The sequence below is a fragment of the Poecile atricapillus genome, chromosome 1 (genome assembly GCF_030490865.1).
Source record: "Poecile atricapillus isolate bPoeAtr1 chromosome 1, bPoeAtr1.hap1, whole genome shotgun sequence".
NCBI classification, from domain to species: Eukaryota; Metazoa; Chordata; class Aves; order Passeriformes; family Paridae; genus Poecile; species Poecile atricapillus.
In genome coordinates this window covers 85,812,255-85,835,046 of record NC_081249.1, presented here as the reverse complement: position 1 = coordinate 85,835,046, position 22,792 = coordinate 85,812,255, and the positions used below count along the sequence as shown (strand labels likewise).

General features: G+C 42.6%; 2 protein-coding genes across 4 annotated transcripts in view; one reads left to right on the top strand and one right to left on the bottom strand.

The window, feature by feature from the left end:
* The window catches only part of RSF1 (remodeling and spacing factor 1), a 67,347-nt gene extending 54,919 nt beyond the window's left edge, over nucleotides 1-12,428 (bottom strand). Inside the window, exon 1 of one of the 2 annotated variants that reach the window (XM_058840529.1) lies at nucleotides 12,126-12,428. In XM_058840529.1, coding sequence (XP_058696512.1) covers nucleotides 12,126-12,324 — 199 coding nt within the window. In that variant the 5' untranslated portion in view covers nucleotides 12,325-12,428. The remainder of the gene's footprint in view (nucleotides 1-12,125) is intronic. The other variant, XM_058840531.1, reaches the window with a different exon arrangement.
* A 182-nt stretch (nucleotides 12,429-12,610) lies between these two features.
* On the top strand, nucleotides 12,611-22,695 carry AAMDC (adipogenesis associated Mth938 domain containing). Of its 2 annotated transcripts, XM_058840572.1 has the most exons (5): nucleotides 13,313-13,411; nucleotides 14,050-14,144; nucleotides 16,169-16,319; nucleotides 20,174-20,269; nucleotides 21,024-22,695. In XM_058840572.1, the coding sequence occupies exons 3-5, from the start codon at nucleotides 16,185-16,187 to the stop codon at nucleotides 21,162-21,164; spliced, it is 372 nt and encodes a 123-aa protein (XP_058696555.1). In that variant the 5' UTR covers nucleotides 13,313-13,411; nucleotides 14,050-14,144; nucleotides 16,169-16,184; the 3' UTR covers nucleotides 21,165-22,695. The 2 variants fall into 2 exon arrangements, with proteins under 2 accessions (XP_058696551.1, XP_058696555.1); XM_058840568.1 differs by lacking the exons at nucleotides 13,313-13,411; nucleotides 14,050-14,144 and adding an exon at nucleotides 12,611-12,683.
* Nucleotides 22,696-22,792: the final 97 nt, after the last annotated feature.

Genomic DNA, 22,792 nt, shown 5'->3' with positions numbered 1-22,792 from the left:
AAAATACTGCATCTGTATGTAAGCATATGTCAAACATGAGCCATCTATCTTTGCTTCGGAGGAACTATCCATGCTTTCAAAAGAAAACAGCAGAGTATTTGTCTCTGGAGAATACCTAATACAACTATTAGAACTATGAATTTACAATTTTATAAAGTTCATCAAAACTAGAAGTAAAAAGCTCCTTGCTTTTGATTTCCTCAATCTTTGCTAAAGTGTTTAAAACACGCTAGTCGCTCTGATTTCCATTTCTTTACTCAAATACACACCTGTATTTTTTTTTACCAGCTGTACTTCTAAACTTTCAGAAAGCCAAGCTAATACCTAATCCAGGCAATTCAGCATGCTTCCACATTATTAACCATGTTCCACATAATTTCCTAATACATCAGTTTCACCACATTTCATCATTTTTACCAGAAAGGCAATAGAACCAAGACATCAAAAATTAGCCTAATTAACACCTTATGCAAAACGGTTATTTAAGTTCACAGTAACATACTTATTTTAATCATTGTATTGTGGCTGATGATTTTAGCCATCCATGTCTCCTAGATTTTTCTTTTTTTTATGTAAGACATTTTTCTGCCCACATGTTCTGAAAATTCCCCTTGGACATTTCAGCTTCCTTCTTTCTACTGCTGGCTATGAATACATTCTCCTCCTGGACTTCAGTAGGGTTAATTTCCACCTTTCAAATGATTTCTACTCGGCATACAAACTGACCCTTAGCCCTCAGGCTTATCCTCACCATCCTACTCCCATTTGTCCAACCTGTATTCAGAGACATCTACTAGCTTTGTGAGCATGCTCTATCATCTAGGAGATAGTGCTTTTATTCCTTGACTTATGACTACTCTTTCTGGTCTCCCTTTATTAAGGTTAGGTCTTCTAAAAGCCTCCTTCTTGCCATACCAATTTTTCTTACCTGCTGCTAAACTTTCTTAACCTTGATAAACAGTGCTAACATGTTATTTAGGAGGTCAGCTAATGCTGTCTGCTACAGATTTTGTCTAAGCTTAAATATACATTTCAAGGGATAATTTTGCCACTTAAGGGAAGTGTCTTTTGCAAAGCAGGGCATTCACATCGCCACCCTATACCAGCTTAAACTGGTTCCCTCTCAACTACCACCTCCAGTCAATACTGGGAGAGGGGTTAAGTGTTCCTTTTTGTTGTTGTTGCACCCCACCACACAGCTCGGATGCTTTATTGCAATATATCGTTGATAACTACAAGAACAACATACTGCAGGCTCTGGGATCAAACTAAAATTTCTACACTTTATCATTCACTAATTAATACAGCTTTTGTGAACTATCACAGCTCGTTCTCAAGAGAAAACCTTTATAATCCTGGTAGTCATTAATACTAAAAGGAAATAAATGTGCCCTGGCACTGGTGCTCCTAGATAGCTGTAGATAAGTTGGAAAATAGCCAGGGCAGTACCAGAGGGACACTGAGTAGAGTAGAAAATAAAGTGTTTACTTACACACAAATCTAATCAACCATCTTTATTCAGCATACTACTGGTTCAGGACAACTGTTAGGAGAAAAAAATTGTATAGCTCTAGACAACCAAAAAAACAGCAGAGCTTCATGCTGATAAGCACCATTTTCCTGGAAAAGAGGATTTTCAAGATTAGGATAGGTAAGGTATAATTTGCTTCATACCCATCCTTCAAATATCAACCAAGCCTGTGAGTTCAAAGGTATAAGCAGTATTTTTCTCCAAAGTACCAAAAGACCTAAATGATCATAATGGAAAGAAACTGAATACTAAAAAAGAGCTGCTGAAACATAGGAATCTTGAAAATTAGGCCTCCTCTCACTTAGAGAAATTGTTTTCCCCAGACCACTAGACATCAATATGGTTAGGATATCTATAGTAGTTCTGAGAAATTCTCTGCTCCTTGAGCTTTAAGAGCTTTGTTTAGCTCTTGGGGAATATATGACACACTGACAAATGCTAGAGGCTACTAAGGAATACCTGTTAATGCTAAAATGTTTGTCTAGTTTTATAAATGAGCTGAAGCAAAGGAAAGTTCATTGATTTGGAGAAAAAATGGAAGAGGAGAAAGGGTAATGAAATAGGGTGGAAAGATCAGCTTACTGTTATGAACAGCCACAGACCTTGCTATTCCACAACTAGAACATCGTGCTCTTACTGCAAGGCTGGAGGAAATAAAAAAATACACACACTTTTTACAAATTTTATTATTTCTCAATGGTTTAAACATTTTACTGAACTCAAGAAACATCAACAGCCAACCATTAAACTCCGCTGCACTGCTCTGCCCCATCATCACTGCTCAAGTAGGGAGTAATGAAGAGCCTGCAGCACAGTGGGAGGGTGCTCCACAGCACTGTAGCCCACACAGCCGGCCTGGCAGTTCCCCCACCATGGGATGGGTGATCCCTGCAGTGCACACTGCATTCCCAGGGAACACTGCCTGTGTCAGGAGATACTCCTTGAATGCAAGTTCAGCCCTCTCACCAGCCATACACCTGCTTTCCCTCCCAGAGGAGCACAACAGAGATTGTCCTAGGAGGATACCAGAGGAGACTTGTCCCAACTATGGCAGATAACACCAAGTCCTGAACACCTTCACCAACTCCCAGCTGTTATGAATGTGGAAGAACATAGCTGTACCAAGAAGCATTGTACAGCCCAGAGAGAGACCTTGATATTAAAATGGGCACCTCCAAAGGACTGCAAGATAACTCACTTTGAGGCAGCAGTGAGGATATAGCCACAGCATTCTTTATCAGGTTATCTATTCATCATTTTCCCCATCATCTGCCCCTCCCTGACTGTTCGGTAGCTCCTGTCCTCTGCTTCACCCCACACACAGGAATTCTTTCTGTCATTGTGATCAGGATTAATCAGCATAGATTCATTCAATCATGCTTGACCAACCCAATTGGCTTCTACCATGAAACAACTACCTAGATGGATGAGGGGAGAGCAGTAGATATTGTGAAGCTTGACTTCAGCAAGGATTTTGACAATGTCTCTCACAATATTCTCATAGACAAACTCAGGTAGTGTGGACTGGATGAGTAGACAGCAAGGTGGAACAGCTGAACCCAAAGCAGCACAGGATCTAGTTGGAGGCCTGTCACTAGCAGTGTCCCCCCAAGGTTCAATACTAAGCCCAGTACTGTATAACTCATCCATCAATTACTTGGATGGAGGGGTAGATGCCTGTGCAGCAAGCTCACTGGTGACACAAAGCTGGGAGGAACAGCTAACACCCCAGAGGGCTGTACAGCCCTTCAGAAGGGCCTTGACAGGTTGGAGAGATGGACAGAGAGGAAGGAACCTTCTTAAATTCAGCAAGGGCAAACCCAGGGTGCTGCACCTGGGAAAGAATAAACTCACAGAGCAGCACAGGCTGGGAGCTGACCTGCTGGAAGTGAGCCCTCCTCCTTCCAAAGAGCCCAGGGGTCCTTTGGACAGGGTGAACAACAACCTGTCCACGAGCTAGCACTGCCCCTATTGCTAAGAAGGCCATCCCTAAGGTATCCTGGGATGCCTTAAGGAAAGCCTTGCCAGCAGGATGAGGGAGGTGATCCTGCCCCTCCACTCAGTAAGGCCACACCAGTAAGGCTTACACCAGTAAGGCCACATCTAGAATGCTGTGTCCAGGTCTGGGCTCCTCAATACAAGAGAGACATGGAGCTCCTGGAGGAGGTCTAGTAGAGGGTTATGAAGATGACTGAGGGGCTGGAGCATCTCTGTTAGAAGGAAAGGCTGAGACCTATGCAGCCTCAAGAAGAGACATCTCATCCATGTATGTAAGTATCTAAAGGGAGGGTGCCAAGAAGATGGATCCAGGTTCTCCTCAGTGGTGCCAAGCACTAGGACACAAGACAATGGGCAGAAACAGATGCACAGGAAGTTCCGCCTGATTATGAGAAAGAATTTCTTTATCATGAACTAGAACAGGCTGCCCAGAGAGGTTGTGGAGTCTCCCGCTGGAGATATTAAAGAACTGTCTGGACGCAATCCTTTGCAATGTGCTCTAGGATAACCATGATTAAACACAGAATTGGATCAGGTAACCCACTGTTTTCCCTTCCAATCTGACCTGTTCTGTGATTCTATAATGTAAATGTCAGCTTTGGGATGAGCTCAGAAGGGTACGTACCAGGCAGTGGGCACTAATAACTGCACATATCTATCAGCTAAGTGTTCTTACACTAGACAATACAGCTTGAAGTAATCCCACATAAGAGAAAAGAAGTTCATGGTAAGTGCTGAAAACTAAGGAAGACCCTGAGCTACAACAATTGGTGCAGGGAGAATATTCTGAGAAACTCTTAGAGCTTCTGTAGACCTCAGAAGTTGGCCAAGGCAAAGTGGTGATGGATTGCTGGATAAACCATCCACCTTACATGCAATAATGGGGTCACACACAACTTATTTTGATGTTTATGAAGTTCTTCAATACAAATGTACCACAGTACAGCACTGCCATGGAGCTTCTTTCACTGAACACCATCTCACACTGGCCACAAGAATTTCCACCTACATTCCTGGTTCTTATATACTTGTCCTGAAATAAACCTTAAGACTGTGACTTGGAAATAATATCAGAAGCTTTTCCTCCAGTTCTGTACCAGCCAAACTGTGTCGGAATTCAATATAGCCACCTACTAAAAGCATACCACTCTTCCTCAATGAAGCCACATGCTCCAACTGAATCTGCATAATCCCTAAGAAGGCTGAGCTTTGCGAGGGGGCTTCAGATGCTCTGTAGCTCATCTGTGCCCAGAGAGCAGTATCCCCAGTTCCTTTTTTCCATTCTATATGGCATTCTGCCATCTCTTTCAGATGGACAGTGTTACTGGAAAGAGACTGAATTGCTTCTCTCACCAGCAATAGTGTTTTCCTGGCTTCTATGCTGGATCATGAGATGTGGAGTCTACCTAAAACTGCATTAACAGCATAAATATAAAAGCACACTAGGATGAGCTGACATGCCAGCTCAATACACATAAAGGTGTAAATTCTCCCCATGGAAAAACTAACAAAATAGGAATAGTTATGAGGTAACTATTTCCAATGTAAAGTTCACTTCTTAAATGAATAACTGAAGAGCATGTGTAGATGTAGCACACTGACCTTAACATCAGATCAATCTACACTAACTGAAGTGCAGACCAGGTGAGTTTATTCTGCATTAGAGACTTATTTCCCATGAAGTTGGCACAAGAATGATCCCCTGCTACTTATTTTCTCCAGATTTCAACCTGTTATGCTGTTTGAGGATATCAGCTCCAAGTCACTGAAGTCTACCTTCAACAAATTATCCAATTTGGTGTCTAGAAACATGAGTGTGTAGCCTCCATCATAAAAAATGAAAGAAGCACAGAAAAAATACACCAAGTTCTAACGTTCACTAGCTATGCTTTTATTCTCCACTAGTTAGTTCTTTAGTTAAAAATGCAGCATTTTACTAACAGGTGGTGGATGAATGGCTTTGACATAAATGTTTTGGTTCAGTCCCTAGATGCAGCAGGAAGGCACTATTATATACTTACATTCCACAAATACAGTCAGGTCAGCCTGCATTAAGGTGATAACTACTTGACTGATTCAGAACAGCAGTTAAAATTTCTTATTCACAAAAGAAAGGGTGTGAAAAGACATGAACACTCAGGCCTGCAGAGAAGATGAAAAGCATTACCTCCTGATACAGCTTTAGGATAGAAGAAACCTTTTAATATCAATATAGCCACACACTTAATATGTTAATGAAGAAGATGCAGCAATATATAATGTGAGAATAAACCCCACCCACCCAGCACTACAGACACTACAAATATTATATGTCAGATTTTGGCCATTTACATAAGAGGACGCTGCATGAAATAATCCTTCTTCCTTGAAATCAAGTAATAAATCTTATGTACAATATCAATTATTAAATTTAAAGTGAAGCAATGTTTGACAGTACTTCCATATCACATTTATCACCTACTTTTAATACTAACAAATCTACTGTGGGTATTACAAGTTGCTGCAATGTATCACAACTTTTTACCTAAGAGTAACATCAAACCCTGTAATGTCTGATCAACAGTACACAAACACACCTGATATCAAACATTAAATACAAGAAAAATCAAATCACATTAACAGAACACCATTTCACTACCCTTTTCCTTGGGAACACAGCTGATCTTGAAAGTCTTGCAAGCTCCTTATGATTAGATAGAGTTGCCTTTGCTTGTTATATTAAGCAGCTAGAAAGTTTCAGGTACCTTTCTCCCATATATATTCAGCAGCAGTTTAAGTCAACTTTAATTGTTAACTTCTTCAGAGAATGGTTAAGAGCCCTTGAGCTTACCATTGTATTACTTTCCAGGTATTGCAATGACAATAACAAAATCACGAACATAACCTACTGAAAACAAACTATTTCAATATCCAAATTAATTTGAAAAAAATTTTTAGGTGTCCAGAAGATTCAGGGAAAATAGAGCAACTTATAAAACATAACTTACTGCTTTGAAGCATGGTAGCCCTGAAGACTTTTTTTTTTTTTTCAGGTATACCCTAAAAATAGTTTACACAGATTTTCCATAAGCTGCCTGCCATTAACCTAAGCATTCATTATACAGACAGAAAAGGGGAGAAGAGATCCAGAAAAATTAACCTCCTACCAGGCATTTGCATCTCACCATGTCTTTCTTTAAATCAGAAGTCCTGGTCAACACGGGCAGAGTAGTTTTATTACAACACCCTAGTCAAACATAACACATTCATGCTGCAATTAAGCAACAATCTTCCAGGCTAGGTCAGTCTGTCAGGGCGACTGTCAAGAGTCAAAGGTGATAAAGAAGCTTGAGCTGCAGTGAGAGCATGGAAGAATGCTTCAGATTGGAAATCCACACAAAATTCACTTACTATTTTCAAGAATATCTTTCGCATGATCTTCACCAGCAAGATTTTAATGCAATTTTACTGAAAGAACACACAAAGTATGTGTATTTGTGACCATTTCAATGAAGAACAAATCAAACACCACACTGCTAAGAAAAGCCTGCAAAAATCGATGAGCTAATGCAGCCTAGCACACTTTGGAAGATGCCATTCACCTCTGGGAGAGGTTCTCCCATTCACACACCAGGGAACCTGGCAAACCAGCAAGTGTTTTGCGTAGTCATGTGTAAAATTAGATTTCTGTTGTGCAAGCTAACATTCTACTAATATTTTCATTCACAAGAGACCAAGTGCTTAATTAACATTTATACCGATTCTCAAGCTATTTACTGACACAAAGGAGGTGGTGACTTGTTAGCATGGTTCCTTAAACACAGTCCTAAATACAAATATAGTTTTTGCCTCCCTCTACCACATTTTTTACTATTTAAATTTTCAACTTCTACTGCAAGTAATAACTCTCTCCAAAATAAATCCAAAAAAATCCACCAAACCAAAAGGAAAAAAACAACTAAACAAAAAAATCCCAAGCAAACAAAAGAGCCACTACAGCATTTGTTTGTAAGAACAAGGAGAACAAGTATTGCTTTCCTGTGATAATTTGTTCCTGTTTGCAGTTTTGCCTTTGGAAACAAGCAGAAGCAAAGGAAATGCAGTACCATAGCATAAGGTAGGATGATCTGTATCATTACCTTAGTTTTGCATCTAAAAGTACAGCAACATGGTTGTAATGACAGCTCTCAGCCAGCAGAAGTTACAGCTAAAATCATATACTGGGTCCCTGTGGTTGACTTGGAGTTAATATTCTTCATAGTAGCTGGTATGGGGCTTTGTTTTGGATTTGCACTCAAACAGTGTTTATCATCCTAGCATGATTTGGATTGGAAGGGACCCTAAGGATCATCTAATTCCAACCTCCTATCATCAGCAGGGACACCTCCCACTAGACCAGCTAACTGAGAGCCCCAACCAACCTGGCCTTGAACACTTCCAGAGAATGGAGAAGCCACAGCTTCTCTGGGCAACCTGTTCCTGTGAATATCAAGTTCATTTTGTTGTTGCTGAGCTGCGCTCAGAGCCAAAGCTTCTACTGCTCCTCACCGACCCCACCAGCGAGGGGGATGAAAGTGTACAAGGAGATGGGAGGGGACACAGGCAGGACAGCTGACCCCAAATGAAACCAAGGGATATCCAGACTACACGATCAGCATGTAAAGCTGGGGCAAGAAGAAAGAAGACTGGAACATTGGTAACCATGGCGTTTGTCTTCCCAAGCCATCACCTTACACACAACAGAGCCCTGCTGTCCTGGAGATGGCTGAACACCTGCCTGCCTATGGCAAGTGGTGAACAAGTTCCTCATTTTACTTTCCCTTTTCCTGCTGCCTGTCTCAGCCCACTGGTTTCCTAACTTTTATCCTCCCGATTCTCTCCCTCATCCCACCATAGGGACAGTAAGTGAGGGGCTGAGTTGCCAACTGGGGTTAAACCACAGCAGTTGCTTTTTAATAAACCCTATAAAAAACAATTTACTTTCAGAGGCATATCAACTAGCAAATCTTGTGAGCTAACACTGTCACCATCTTGACAGACACTCAACTTTAACCCTTTTCTAAGACATTCAAGATTGTCAAAACTGCGACACAAATCACAACATTGTACTTAAAGCAAGAATAAACACCCATAAAGTCAGGATAATTATTCTTCATAAAATCTTCACCAGACAACTATAGGTCATATTACTTTTTTTCAATGGTTACAACTTTTAAATGAGCTACCAGGCAGAAAAATTAAGCTATTTTATCACAGAGCTTTTGTAAGTAGCAGACTATTTCCAGATCTCTCAGTTTATCCTGTTATTCAATAGCAATGGGTGAAATCAACACCATACATCCTTATTTTCCCAATCAAGTATGTTTTACATTACTCACTAAATCCCAACCTGTGTACAGTAGGTTAAAGCATGCTACTAATACGGGTTAATTTGCTATTGCAATTAGTCAGACCAGTATTGAAAACTATTCATACCTGAGCACTGCTGTCCTTACTATTTGTCTTGAAATTCTCAGCTAAGGAGAGGTAATACATCGAAGTGTTGTCTATGTGATTACAAAAATCTAAAAACCCTCTAAGAAATAACTGATAGCTTCCTAGCTGTCAGCAACTGCTCAGCATCCCTTCCTGTACAGAAAGGTTATACCTTGCTTCCTTAATAATGAGCAAGTACTTTGTTCTAATTGTTAACAGGAAAGAAAATATGACTGTTATACAACTACTGAACAACATCCAAACTTAAGCTCCTTGTTCTCCTTGGGGCTCCTAATGCCAAGGAAGTAACTTCTGCTGTCATCTCCCAGGAGTAACTCTTCAGACAAGACAATATAGGCCATGCTTAAAAAAAACCAAAACAACCAACCACAAACAACAACAACAACACGCACAAAAAAATCCCACATTTTTAAACTGCTGAGTATCTAAACTTGTTTTATCAAAAAAGTTTTAAAGATAATTAAGAAAACCCTCAAACTACTGATTCCTTTCCTTCACTGCAAGATTAATATGAAGAGGAGTTACAAATAGGTGTTATGTCAGTTAAGATTTAATTTCTAAAAATTCAGGAGAAAAACCCCAACATTATGAGGTTCTGTAGCTATTTCCCTAGATTTTATTATGTCACTGCAAATACACTGTTAAGCAATGCTGGTATCAAAAGCAAAACTAACTGTACATTACAAACTGAAATAAAAATCCTTTTGCATTACAAGGAAAACTACATATAATTGTAAATAACAAATGTCCAGAAATAAAAGAACCCCTTAAATTTTCCATCAGTGTTTAGCAACTTTATAACTTGTACCCTTACAAGCACCACCTTGAGGGCTACTTGAAGGAAAAATCATGTAGAGAAAACTAGTCATTGCAGTCATTTTCCAAAAATGCACCAGGTAATAGTGTGCACCACAGACCAAGACTACAGACCAAGCCAAATGAGTTGGTTTTATCAAAGGAAAAGATATCCAAGACACCCACCAATTATCAGACTTTCTTTCTTAGAGAAGATAATTATCTCTACAATTACATCAGCTACACCAAGCACAAGCAAAGAACCCCACTACTTCACACATTACATTTTCAGAAGGTGCATCTGCTCCCATTTGAGGGGGCTCTTCTAAAGCAGGGAGAATGTCCCTTGCCAAACAGGAAGGGCGATACAAAGTTTAAAAATTGGACAAGTATCAAATCAATCCATAAAGCAAACTGTAACACAAGTCATTTGAAATCTTTTTAGAAAAGAGTCATCCAGTAAACACCACCCTGTTGACAACCCCCACCGTGCAACTAAAACTCATCAGAAATTATAGTGTTTGGATATTTTTTAATAAATGCCTACTTTTAAAACACAGGCCACTATCTCACCTTTTCAGTTTAATTTATTCTGCAGTTCACACAACTAAACTACTCTTACATATCCATTCACTTTGTGCCACACAGTAAGAGCATTAGTTTTCTTTGCAGATACCACTTTAAAAATGACTGTTTTAACTAAAAACTCAAACTTTTAAATGTGTTGGTGTTTTTATTCATAAGTTTTGCAACAGTTTAACAGAACAACGTTTTTTCTAAACAGTTTCTCAAGACTGAGACAGTTCTTTATATAGAATAAGAGGTACAGGAGTGGTGGGAAATTGAATCTAAATATGTTTTCCACAGAATTTTGTAGATTTCAGCTGTCTCTTTCATGTTGACAGACAACATGAGGAGAAAACACATTAATCATGTTTCATTCTGTTTCAGCAGTGGCTGTTGTGAATTCACAGACAGGACACCTGCACTTAGCAAAATACAACTTCCTTTATATGAGGAAACACTTACACGCCGATTTAATCACACACACACACCCCTCTTCCCCTCCCCAGTCAGGGTGGGCTTGATGGAGGAGGCGAGAGAGAGCGCGTTTTGGGGAAAAAGCAGGGGCTTTCGGACCAAAAGCAGCCCTGAGCCGGGATTCTCCAGCAGCAGGAAGTTTCCAAGGGGCCTTGCCGAGCATGCGCCATGAGCTGCTCGGGCTCCCTATGTGGCAAGAGTGCAGAGGCAACAACCAAACGAATAACAGAGACAAGAGATCAAGAGCAACAAGCTCCCTCCCCTCTGTATTCCTGCGGCCGCCTCCACTCAGCCCTCCTTCCCCAGGCTGCTCTCTTGGCCCGGGCCCTCCCGCATCCATCGCGGGCAGCTGGGATTAGAGAGTCTGGCAACCAAACCTGCTACGGGAGGGGGAGGAGAGGAGAGCGAGAGCAGCTCGAAGCAAACAGCGGAGTGCATAACCTATCCCTCCACCTCGCACGTCTCAGGTGGCGGCGGGGGAGCAGCAGCGAGCAGCCACAGCTTGTTCCCCCCGCAACTGGAAGAGGGGATGGGGGAGGAGGAAGGGGAAGAAAAGAGGGATGGAGGTGGCACACAATGGCTGTCTGTGTTTGTGGGGAGGAGACGGCCCACAACAGCAGCCGTGGGGGGGGGGGCTCAGGGCTTCTCCGTGACACCCATTCCTCATCCCAGATAAACTGAGGTGTAGGGGGGGAGGGTCACTGGGGATCGGGACATTCCCGTGTGTTTGTATATGTGTGTGCGTGTGTTCCCTTCTTGTTTCGGGGGAGAGGTAAAAACGAACAGAGATATAGGGGGACGGGGTGTGGGGAAGAGGCTGTAAAGCGCCCCCCAAGCTGTGGGGAAGGGAGGAGGTGGTAGAGAGACCGGCTACCAGCGCCAAGCTGAACGAAAATAGTTATTTCGTCTTATCCCTGTTTTCTGCAAGGAGTCCCACCCGCACAGAGCTCGGGAACGAACCCAGGGAAAGGGAGGGGGAAGGGAGGGTCGGAGGGGGGTCACAGGCGGCACTGAGAGGGAGGAGAGGGGAGGGGGAAGTCCTCCATAGACAGCTCTCCCTCCCAATATACACACACAAACAGCTGCTCCCCCCCCAAAAAAAGCAGGGAGAGAGGGCTCCCCTCCCCCCGGGAATCCCAGGCCCCTCCTCTCCCTCGGCGCGCTCCACCCCCGGGGCCGGGAGGAGGCGGGGGGGGGACAGCCCCGGCCCCCCCTCCGCCCCCCGGGCCCCCCTCAGCCGGCCGCTCCGGAGCTGGCGGGCGGGAGTGGTATCGGACTCGCTCACCCTGGTCTCCGGGCTCCTGCGGTGGTTGCAAGACGCGCTCCAGCTCGGGGAAGGGCAGCTCGGGCAGGTCCAGCAGGGCCCCGTAGCGCTCGAGGAAGGAGCAGACAACGGCGAAGTTGGGCCAGGAGCCCGGGCAGCGCGGGCCCGCCGGCGCAGGGGGCGGCGGGGATGGGGCCGGAGGAGCCGCCGCCGCCGCCATCTTGGACCTGGGGATGGAGAAGGAGCTGGGGAGGGGGAGGGAGGAGGGGGCGCTGCCGGGCCGGGCCGCCACTATCCCACAATGCACCGGGGGGAGCGATGAAGGCAGGGGAGGGCAGGGGGCGGCGGCCAGAGCGGCGCGAGCCGGCTCCCCTCCGCCGCGCGCGGCGAGGGGGAATGAAAACAAGGCGGGGAAGAGGCGGGGATAGGCCCAGGGACCGACCAATCGGAACGGGAAGGGGGCGGGGCCGGCTGGGAGTCCTGGCCAATGGGAGGGTGGCAGCGCGAAGGCCTCGCCCCCTCCCCGCGGGGTCGGGCGGAGGCGGAGCCTGGCGGGGCAGTGGGGTCGCGCGCGGGGCGGTGAGTGCGGGCGCGTGACGGACCCTCGGCGTGAGGGGAGCGGGCGGGAGGGCGCGGCCGGCGCCGGTGGCAGTCCCGGTCCTTGTGCCCCGTCACCAAAAGGCCGCGTTTCGGGGGGTCCTGAACTGCACCTTCCCTTCCCAACTCCCTCCCTCCATCCCCCCGCCGTGCTTCTCAGGGTTCTCTGTCCTCGTCTCCATGCTTCTCTCCGCTGTATTCACAAAGTGCTGTTCTCCCTTCTCTCTTACTACCAGATCCCCGTGACCTCCCCGGTTAAGTGCCGTCACAAGGCTCCCCAGCGAAATGGAATTGCCGAATTCCCAAAGTGTGTTTTCCTCCTTCGTGAACTTGACACCTTCCCCCTCCCTACGCAGTTGATCTAAACTTCTCCCGTCCTTTCTATTTGCCTTGCTGCTGTCAGTTTTCAATCCTGACCTTCCTCTGGCTCCTGTAGCCCCTGGAATGAGAAGTCGCCTGCCTCCTGACCCTGCTCCTAGACAGCGCTGGAGAGCCACGTTGTCTTCTGACACCTTACAAGAATTTGTTCTGCCCAAAACTTCACGTACACCGATTTACTCTTCCCCTTGTATCCTCTTCAGTCTCAGGTTGCCCCTTGGATATTACAAAACGTCCTTTCCTTCTGCAGTGTCTCAATCAAATATTATCTGGTGCACTGTTCCCGTTCACCTCTTACTCCTTTTGTTGCTGGTTACCTCCACAGAACAAAGGTGTGCTGGCAATTTTAAAGTCCACCAGCTTGCCCAGCTGCAATTCAATCTCAGTTTTCTTCCGCTTCTTTCCCAGCTACTTTTGTCTTCTGCCATCCTTATCCACCACTTCATTTATCTCTTTCAGTATAGTCCCCTGGCATAAACATGCATTTTCCCACCTTTTAAGTTCTGCTTCCCTTATTTCTGATGTTTTTAAACTCTCATGACTTTGCTTGTAGAGTCCTGAGCCATTTCTGCTCCTTGTCTCTTTGTGTTTGGACTACTGCAGTTTGCAGAAATTGCTGGTTTAGGTTGTACTTGCAAGTCATTTAATTCAAGGTCTCTTTTGATCTTAAGTGTTACTGTATATTTTGATACTTTACATTTCTCACAGTGAATAATTTAAAAAATAATTTGTTCGAGAACTATTTTCCTGCTCCTCAGTGATTGGACCATACTCTACATCAAAGGATGCCCAAAGCTTCTGTCAATGAGTGCATTCTTACTCTAAGTTATTCTTACTTATTCAAGTGGCTTGACCTTACTGATAATCTCTGGCAGTACTGTGGGAAATAGTACTAGATGATAAATTTTTATTTGTGCCTTGTAAGTTTTGTTGCTTCATTTCTGCTATTTACTTATTTTTATGCTGTTAGGAAAAGATTGCATGGAATCCTTGCTCTCCCATCTGCAGTTTGTGCCAGTTTGATTGCAGAGTTCCAGTCCTGTGATACTGTTTGGATTGGGGAAGGTGATATTCCTGATCATTTTATTGTTCATCCACTTCTGTCTAACCTCCAGGTCTAATTCTACCATTTCATCTGAAAAGCAGCACAGGCAAAAATTATTTTCATTCTTCAGAGCCATGTTCTGGGTGCTTTATTCAGCCTTTGCTCTTTGAGTTCATTCTGTTGGGACTACTGCTGGTTATTTCTTCAGCTAGGATCTCCCTTCAAGGCAGACCTTTGGAAAAATAATCTTACAAATTTTTGTTCTAATCCACGATTGCATCGTGGATGTGAGATGAGAGAATTTGGAATATATGAATCCAAGCAAGTTTTAGTCCCCTCTAGCTGCTTCCCTTGCTTCCTGTTTGACAGGACACATGTGCCACTAACTTCACACAGGACTGAGAAGGAAAAGAATTGCCCCACTATCCTGTGTGAGAAGCACCTCTGGCAAACTCAGTCCTGTGATGAATCCAAAGTAATGCATTTTTTCCTTCATGTAATGTTTTAGGTGGGATACTGAGATCTGCTTCTGGCAATCCATGGAGAGCACGTCCTGTCTGGCAGTGCTGCATCTTTTGTAGCACGTGCAAGACAGGAAGGGAGGCTTCCAGGAGGACTAGAAGCATGGTCATCCAAAGATTTATCTTTTGCAAGGGCAGTGCCTTTAATCTGTGCTTCCAGGGTTTATATAATTAATTTAAACTATTCAATTCCTGGTGAATGTAAACAATTAAAAAATAAAGGATGAGAATCTGTGTATCTGAAAGGATCTGCCACAGAGATTTTCTGGATTAGGCAGAGGTAGACCTCTTTTTACTGGAGAAACATCAAGTTTTCTTCAAAATGTGGATTTCAGACCATGTGAATTGGAAGGGCAGAAAGGTAACTCTGCCCTGGAGATGTGTCAGTGGACTGCCATGCTAGTCCAAAGCATTTCCACGGTATCATCACCCTGTGGTTACTCTCTTTCCATTGCCAGAATCACTGCAGCAATCAGGCTGCAGCACTTGAGGGATTGTGAGGAGGGGGAAGCTTCCTATATGCTGCTGACAAGGTGCCTTGTGAGGCAGAGTCCCTGCCCTGCTGGTACCCAGCAGTGATCGTGGAAGCTGATCCCAACATCTCTGCAGCACACACCAAAAAGCAGTTGAGCTACAGTGGCACTGATAAGGCTCTGTCAAGTTCTAGGCAACTGACATCAAAGGAAGATGTGTACCAGTGGTTGTCTGCTAAAAGAAAAAGGGAGAAAATAAGCAGACACTTGGAAAACATGACTGAAGGGATGCTTATTTAATCTAAATGAAATACAAGAAAAATACTGAGTGAAATCCTCAAGAAAAAAAAAAAATATGGTGAAAAAGACAAAGATTAAGCTGTTCTATTTGTCCCCAACAGAAAGGATTAGAAATAATGGATTTAAGTTGAAACAATGAAGATGGAGGTCAAACAATTAGACAAGTTCTTATGTGAATGTGTAATTATCCTGGGAGACTTGGTCTCTGTCAGCAGTGTCTGGGAAAAGGGTCAACCCCTTTGCATCCCTGAAAGTCTTGTTTTCTATAGGAGTTACGCTGTTTGGTTCATGGCTTTATTGTTGGGTTTGTTTGGCATTTCCTTTTAACCTCATTTACCACTTTAATGGTAAAAGAAGAAAGTGGCCAAACAAGTAGTGCAGATTTCTGATATTTTAGGAAATTATTATCATCCTCATTGTTCATTTTAGGGAGAAGATTAAAACCCAGATGTGAGAGGATATTTTGGGACCTGATCCCTGTTGATAGTTTTAAAAGTTGAACATCCAATACTTGAATAGATTTAGCACGTAAAATGATTTGCACAAAATCCTGCACAAAATCCCCAAGGGGACTGGTAATTCAACAAATCTGCTGATCCTCAGTTCAAGTCTGTTGTCACAAAACCACGTGGATAAAGTCTCTAATAGCGTTTCCTTCCTAGCTCCTTGGGGCGAGGACAGAATTTTCCATTTTTATTAATGTGCTGCATATGTTGGCCTGATGTTAAGTATTAAATATCCTTTTTCCAGACTTTGTTTCAACTTCATGATGTCTTCCCCTGAAATCGCTTCCCTTTCTTGGGGTCAGATGAAGGTGAAAGGCTGCTCTACAACATATAAGGACTGCAAAGTGTGGCCGGGAGGAAGTCGGACGTGGGATTGGCGAGAAACCGGGACTAATGTAAGTTTGCTGCTTTACTACCTTGCGTTTAAAACAGGACTCTGAGAATGGTCCAGAAGACAGTGTCAAAGTTCCAGCCAGAAATTCAGCGAACTGCCTTTTTCTTTCATCCAGCCGTTACGTTTTCCTGGGAAGAACTGAGTATATGTTTTGGAGGTGACTTTGTGGAGGGGTCAGAGGGCTGCAGTCCCACAACATCCTACACACAACAGGATATAGCAACTGTTGCCATGAGTTCTGACAACTGTAGCCAGCTGGGGTGGTGGTGGAGTGCCGAGACCCTGCACCTCTCAGCTGCTACAGTGAATTCAGCTTTAGCCTTTGAAAAGGCTGAGTGAAATTCAGCTCTCAGCAACGCAGAAAAAAGAGAGATAGAGCTTCATATTTCATCTCTTTGGAGGCTTTAATCCAGCTCTCTGCCCCAAGAAATCTCTGTACAAATGCTACTGGGCTTACAGGAATTTGACCTTTTATCTCCTGGAGGTCAGGGCATGTTAAAGGGAACAACCAATAAGAAACACAGGATTAACATGAACTGAAAAGGATGCTGGACAGGTGGCTTTTTGCTTCACCACACCTGCGAAGGTGGCCAGCTAAGGTTTCTCCCCTAAGGAGAGTGGCAAACTGTATAGTAAATAGTTTCTTCCCTCCAAGGAAGGATGGGTGTATTGTTGGCTGGCTCACTGTCCCCCACAGACAACCACCCCGACCAGACAACTCACACACACCTTAGAGCTCTCAAACAATATTCCTCATCTGCTTAAGAGTGCAATTGTCATAAGATGCCAGTAACAACCTCTCTTCAGACTGTCTAAACAAAAGTTATCTTGAGAGAGATAGGAAATTATGATAAGTAAAAAAAAAAATAGAGACAGTAACTGACCTTGCATGTTTGAAAGACAACATTGCATGGTTTGGTTTATATCCTTTTCCTTGGGGTCCCTTGTACATATTTCAGATGAAAAATATGCAGATACAGTGTCTCATGCACTATTTTCTCTGTGAAAAGCTCACAGTCTGGCTAATCACACAGCGACTTCTCTTGGTAGCCATATATTAAGTGTTTGCCCTTGTAATTTTTAAAGTTTATCTGTAAATGCAATCAGAATTGGATGAAAGTACATGGAGCAGTATTCAGATTTAGAAGCAGTGTAGCATATATTGTGTTAGAACTTGATGTTGATAATTCTCCCCATATTAGAACTCGCACTGGGACAGATAATTGGCTAGGAAAAAAAAAGTAAGATGTCATGCAAGTCACTTGAAAAGCTCCTGCTTTAGGTCAGTTCTATCCTTCCACCTGAGGAGTGAGGTGATTTTCTTTTAAAATAAATTGCAAACAACAAATATTAAGAATAGAACTAAGCTTTTTCTAGACTATATCTCCAATGTTGAGAAGGACTGTCAAAAATTTAATTTTGTCAGCACTGGAAACAGTAGGATTCAACAGCTGCATTTTCTGCCCATTTTTTTAATGATGGACTACAGTTTGCCTGCTTTTCTTAAGCATGTTTTTCCTGGAGGCAGCTGGAACTGAAGTGTGGAAAACAAACAGTGCTGGTCATGTCCTACACTCTAGTTGGAAATAAATTGCTTCCTTTCCTCCTCTGCTGTCACACTGCTGTCTAGTGGAGCATTCTTTCATCAGGAAAATTGTATAACTGGCCCTGCAAGGTTCTGTAACTGAGCGCTAACAGTTATTGTGGCCTTAACCCTTGGGGATGAATGGCACCCTCTCTCCCTGGCTGGCTGCATTTCAGTGCCATCTGCTAATGGCAGAAGAAAAGAAGTAGGTATTGCTGAAATAAAGGCCGGATAACAGAACAGGCAAGAAAATCTGCTGTCAGAACAACAATGATAGAGTTATTTCATCATGTTACATGTTTCCTTTAGTAACACTAGTTTCTTACTGGCATCAAAGTGTCATGTGTAACCAAAGAAAATCCTTTTGTTCCATGGATTTAATGTCTCAGGAATGCTTCTCAGGTGACAGTAAACCTTCCCCAGAATCTAATTATTGTAATTGCAATAAAACATGCCAATTCTTGTTGTCTAAGTTTTGAGTCTACTTATAAAAACCCCAAAGGAAAAGCATTGCCTATTCTGTCATAAACAAATACTTAGAATGATTTGGTCTGAGAAAGCTCTGCCTATTCAAGTGAATTCTGCATTCCAGGTGTGGATATGGAATGTAAACGGACTAAGGGGAACACCGCCTTTGGTCCTGGCAGCCCAAAAGGCCAGACATGTCCTGGAGTGTGTCAAGCACAGCACAGCCAGGGGAGGTTCTTGTCCCACCCTGCTCTGCACTGGAGCAGCCCCACTTCAAGTTCTGTGTGCAGTTTTGGGCACCTCAACATAAGAAGGACATCAGACTGTTAGTCTGTGTTCCAAGGAGGGTGATGAAGATGCTGAAAGGCCTTGAGGGCAAGGCTTATGACTAGCAGCTGAGGTCATTTGGCTTGTTCATCTTGGAGAAGAGGAGGCTGAGGGGTGACCTCATTGCACTCTACACTTTCCAGAGGCAGGGCAATGCAGGGAAGGTGCTGACCTCCTCTCTGGTGACCAGCAGTAGGACCCACAGAAGTGCAGTCAAGCTGCAAGGGGACATCCAGATGAGGTGTTAGGAAAAGGTTTTTTACCCAGAGGGTGCTTGGGCTCTGGAACAGACTCTCCAAGGAAGTGATCACAGAGCACACTTGTCAGAGTTCCAGGAGCATCTGGATAATGCTCTTAAGTTGTGGTTTAGCTTAAGATAGGCCTGTGAATGATTCTCATGGATCCCTTCCAACCTGAGGTGTTCTTGTGGAAAAAGTTTAATTCACTCATTGGAAGTAGCACTCTACCATGGAAGGCTTTTTTCACCTGCAACTTTAGGAGCTCATGTGTTTGTTTAGGCTTGAAAAGTCTTACTTGCTCCATTTTCCATGAGTCCACCGCGGCTTAAGCATTACCTACTTCAAGTGAGAAACTCAGACCTCTAGAAAACTTCAGCATTCTACTTAAAAACAAAAGGGGGAGGGACAAATAATGTTTTAAAAATAAAAATGCACACCAAAGAGGGCCCAAATTATAGCCACAGGATGTAGAGTATCTTACTCTTGACCACATGAAGATACATAGAAACTGAATCCAGGAGAAGTACTGTAACATCATAATGTTTTATATTAACATTGTAGGTGTGTTTATGTGTTGTTCATATGTTTAAATTATAATAGCAGTAAATGGGTGTACTCTTTCAAACCTCTGTTAATGTGCTGTGAAAGTTCCTTCTTTCTTTGAGGAGTTTGGTTTCAAATATTCTTTTCTTAAAATAAAGAATAGTGCAGAAATGGATGCTGTTAACTGAAATGAAGCCAGCCAATACATTTCAGTCCTCTTTGGTGAGATTTGCAAATTAAACAAGAAAATTATTTAATATTTTTAATTATCTGAGGAGCTCTTTGTATTTCAATTGAGTAAACTTTGGTTTGCAACAATCTTTCTTACAAGTAGATTTTGTTATTGAAATCAAACAGCATATTGTTGCAATTTACTGATTTCACTTTAACTGTTAATATTTATAAAATGCCTGAAGTTAAACATAAAGGTTTTAGAAATGTGTAATGCATCTTTTTGATTTTGGCTGTTTAATAAGGAACTATAATCTTGCTATCAATCAATTATCATCGTTCATCTGCATATTATATACCTTTTTCAGTTTCTAATGTTGTCTACTGTGTGTATGTACAGAAGAGGGTTGTGTTACATTCTGGTTCTGCTAATTTACCTTGCTGCTCTGTGTTCAGGACACACAGATGCAGCTTTCGTGGCTGTCAGTACACAGACTATTATTTTCCTTCCCTGACACTTAGCATTCTCCAGGAGTGCAGCCAGCTGACCTTGAAGAAGTCGTCAAGAAGGGTGTTAAAACTATGGTGATTGGTCGTGGCATGAGTGAGGCTTTGCAGGTAGGTTTTTGTTCTGTGACAAGCATAAAGAGAACTGTTTGTTTTCCCTCTCCCTCTGATTAGGAGGAAAAAAATTAGATCGATGATGCTTCACTAAGAGGGAAAAAATTGAGGATCAGTGTGAATAAGCTGCTGTCAGGGGTCCCTCAGGTCCTGAAAGAAACATCATTTGAGCTTCCCTGTATTAGTGTCAATGTCAAGCAGTAAACAGGTTTATGTTCTGCTACAGGAGCAACTGAAACAAGAATTTTTCAGAATGTCATTAGGCCCCTCCTCTTGCAATAGGTTATAACTGGCTCTCTAGCCTGCTGTAAATACTTTGGTAATTAGGCATTCTTGTCACAATTGTTGCCAGGGTGTCGTTTCAGCAGATAAACTAGCTACAGAAAGCTCAGATCAGAAGTGCTGAGCTTTACTTGGTGAGAAGCAAGTCTTTAGCTTTCTGGTGAGATGAATAACACCTTCTTTAGATTAAATTACTTTAGTTCCAATTCTATTTATTTTTGTAAGAGAGGACTGCATTTTAAGGTGTGCTAAGGAGATAGGAGAGGTGTCTGTAGAAAAGTAGCTTTATTGAAGAGAAAAAAAAAATTAAATCAATCTTACAACTATCTGAGCATTATCATTTTGGCTACTGGCAGTTACTTAAGCCGTGTTTAACAAATGGCATCAGTACCTGGTTTTCTACAAGTCTTACAGTCTAAGGGGAAAAGAATCTGATACTTGCTTTTGTGATTTCCTTTTCACATCCGAGGTTCCAGCATCCACCGTGGACTATCTGAAGAAGAACGGGATTGACGTGCTGGTGCTGCAAACAGAGAAGGCTGTGGCGGAGTACAATGCCCTGGCCGCTCAGGGTGTCAAAGTAGGCGGGGTCTTCCATTCCACCTGCTGAAGCGCAGCTCATTCCACCTTCCCGGCCCGCAGCCAAATCACGGACACACCTCTGCTGAATCAAATTGCAATCAGCAGAGGGTGAGCTTAAGTGCCAAGGCATTTATGCACTGACAATCTAAAATGCAAAGACAGTTTATTAGTTCAGGATTTAAACAAATCGGGGGCTCACAAAAGGCGAGGCTGTTAATGTAATTAAATTGTTCAATTACAGAATAATTTCCATGTATTGTTGACATTGACCTAATTTTCCTCTGAAGGCTGTCCATAGTCTTGTTACTTAACTTTTCACCTGTTGACTAAATCAGGAGATTATGTTTTAAATACTTTTATTAGAAAATGGCCCAAAATTACATTACTGGCTACTGGAATGCAGCCATAAAATAGCTGATGAGCACAAACAAATGGTAGATATGAAGTAGATATAAAGAAGCACTTTACCACCACTGGATAAATAAGTTAAAAATAAAATAAATTAAAAAGCAAGCCCAGAACATACAACTTTACCTCCTGCAGGTGACCTCAGTCAGGGTATTTGCCAATTTATGAACATCACATAACAGAGCATTTTAAAATTTTTCGTTGAGCCTGAAGAAGGGGAAAATGTCATCAGGGTATAAGCATAAAACCTGTGCCTTGAAGAATTTTATTATTAATTGCTAGTTGTGAGGATTTAGTTGTCTAATACGTATCTATACAGAAGTTCTTACATGCTTAAAATCATCAGAAAGGCATGTTACAAAACTAGAGTTTGCAGCATAAAAAATTGATCTTTAAATCAGTCTGAATTGCTGCTGGCAAGCTGGGGATGCATGTGAGAATTGTTACTGGTCATCATTATCTGATGATTTAAATGTTGTGCATTATTACACTGAATATTTAAACTGTTCTTTTGGTTGCTGTTCTTGATGGGCTTCTATCAGTGTTGCCAGTTACAAGTTAACTACTGTAGAAATTTTGTCCCACCATGCTCATGGTTTCTTGTTCTGTACATATTAATTCTGTGTGTATTAATAAAAGTACTAAGATGAAGCTTTAAAAGCCCTGAGGCACTTGGAGCTATCCAAGCAGTAGTAGAGAGGTTTAGATTGATAGGAGAGCACAGTAACTTTTCCAAGACACACAAAATACTATGTTCTTTTTCTGTTATTTGCTCTAGTAATCATTTAAAACTTTTTATCTGATGAAGTATAAGGTGGTGCAAAGGCAAAGTGAATACTTGAAAGTTTCATCTTGCAGTCCCCTAATTACAGCAATGTTTTCTGTTAGTGTAGCTACATTTGAGGGAAAATCTTACATAACCCAGCAGGAATTGCCTTTCCAGCTGCATCTGTGTTGTCTGACACAGCAGCTGGTATAATGCTCATTGTAGCTGCTGTGACATTTTTCTGCATAACTTGCCTGGTGTGAAGGAGAAGGTGGACTACTGAGCCAGAAGACTGTGGTCATCCCAAGGGAATGCTAGCAGAATGAGTTCCTACCAGCCCGCAGAGTGTGGAGACTTTTTGCACTAAATGTTATCTGATAGTGAAGGTGGTTTCACTCTCTTGATTGTGGTCATGTATTTGTGTTATTTTATGAGCTTCTGGGCCTTAAGGCAGCCTCAAATGGGAAAAGGCTTTGTAATGC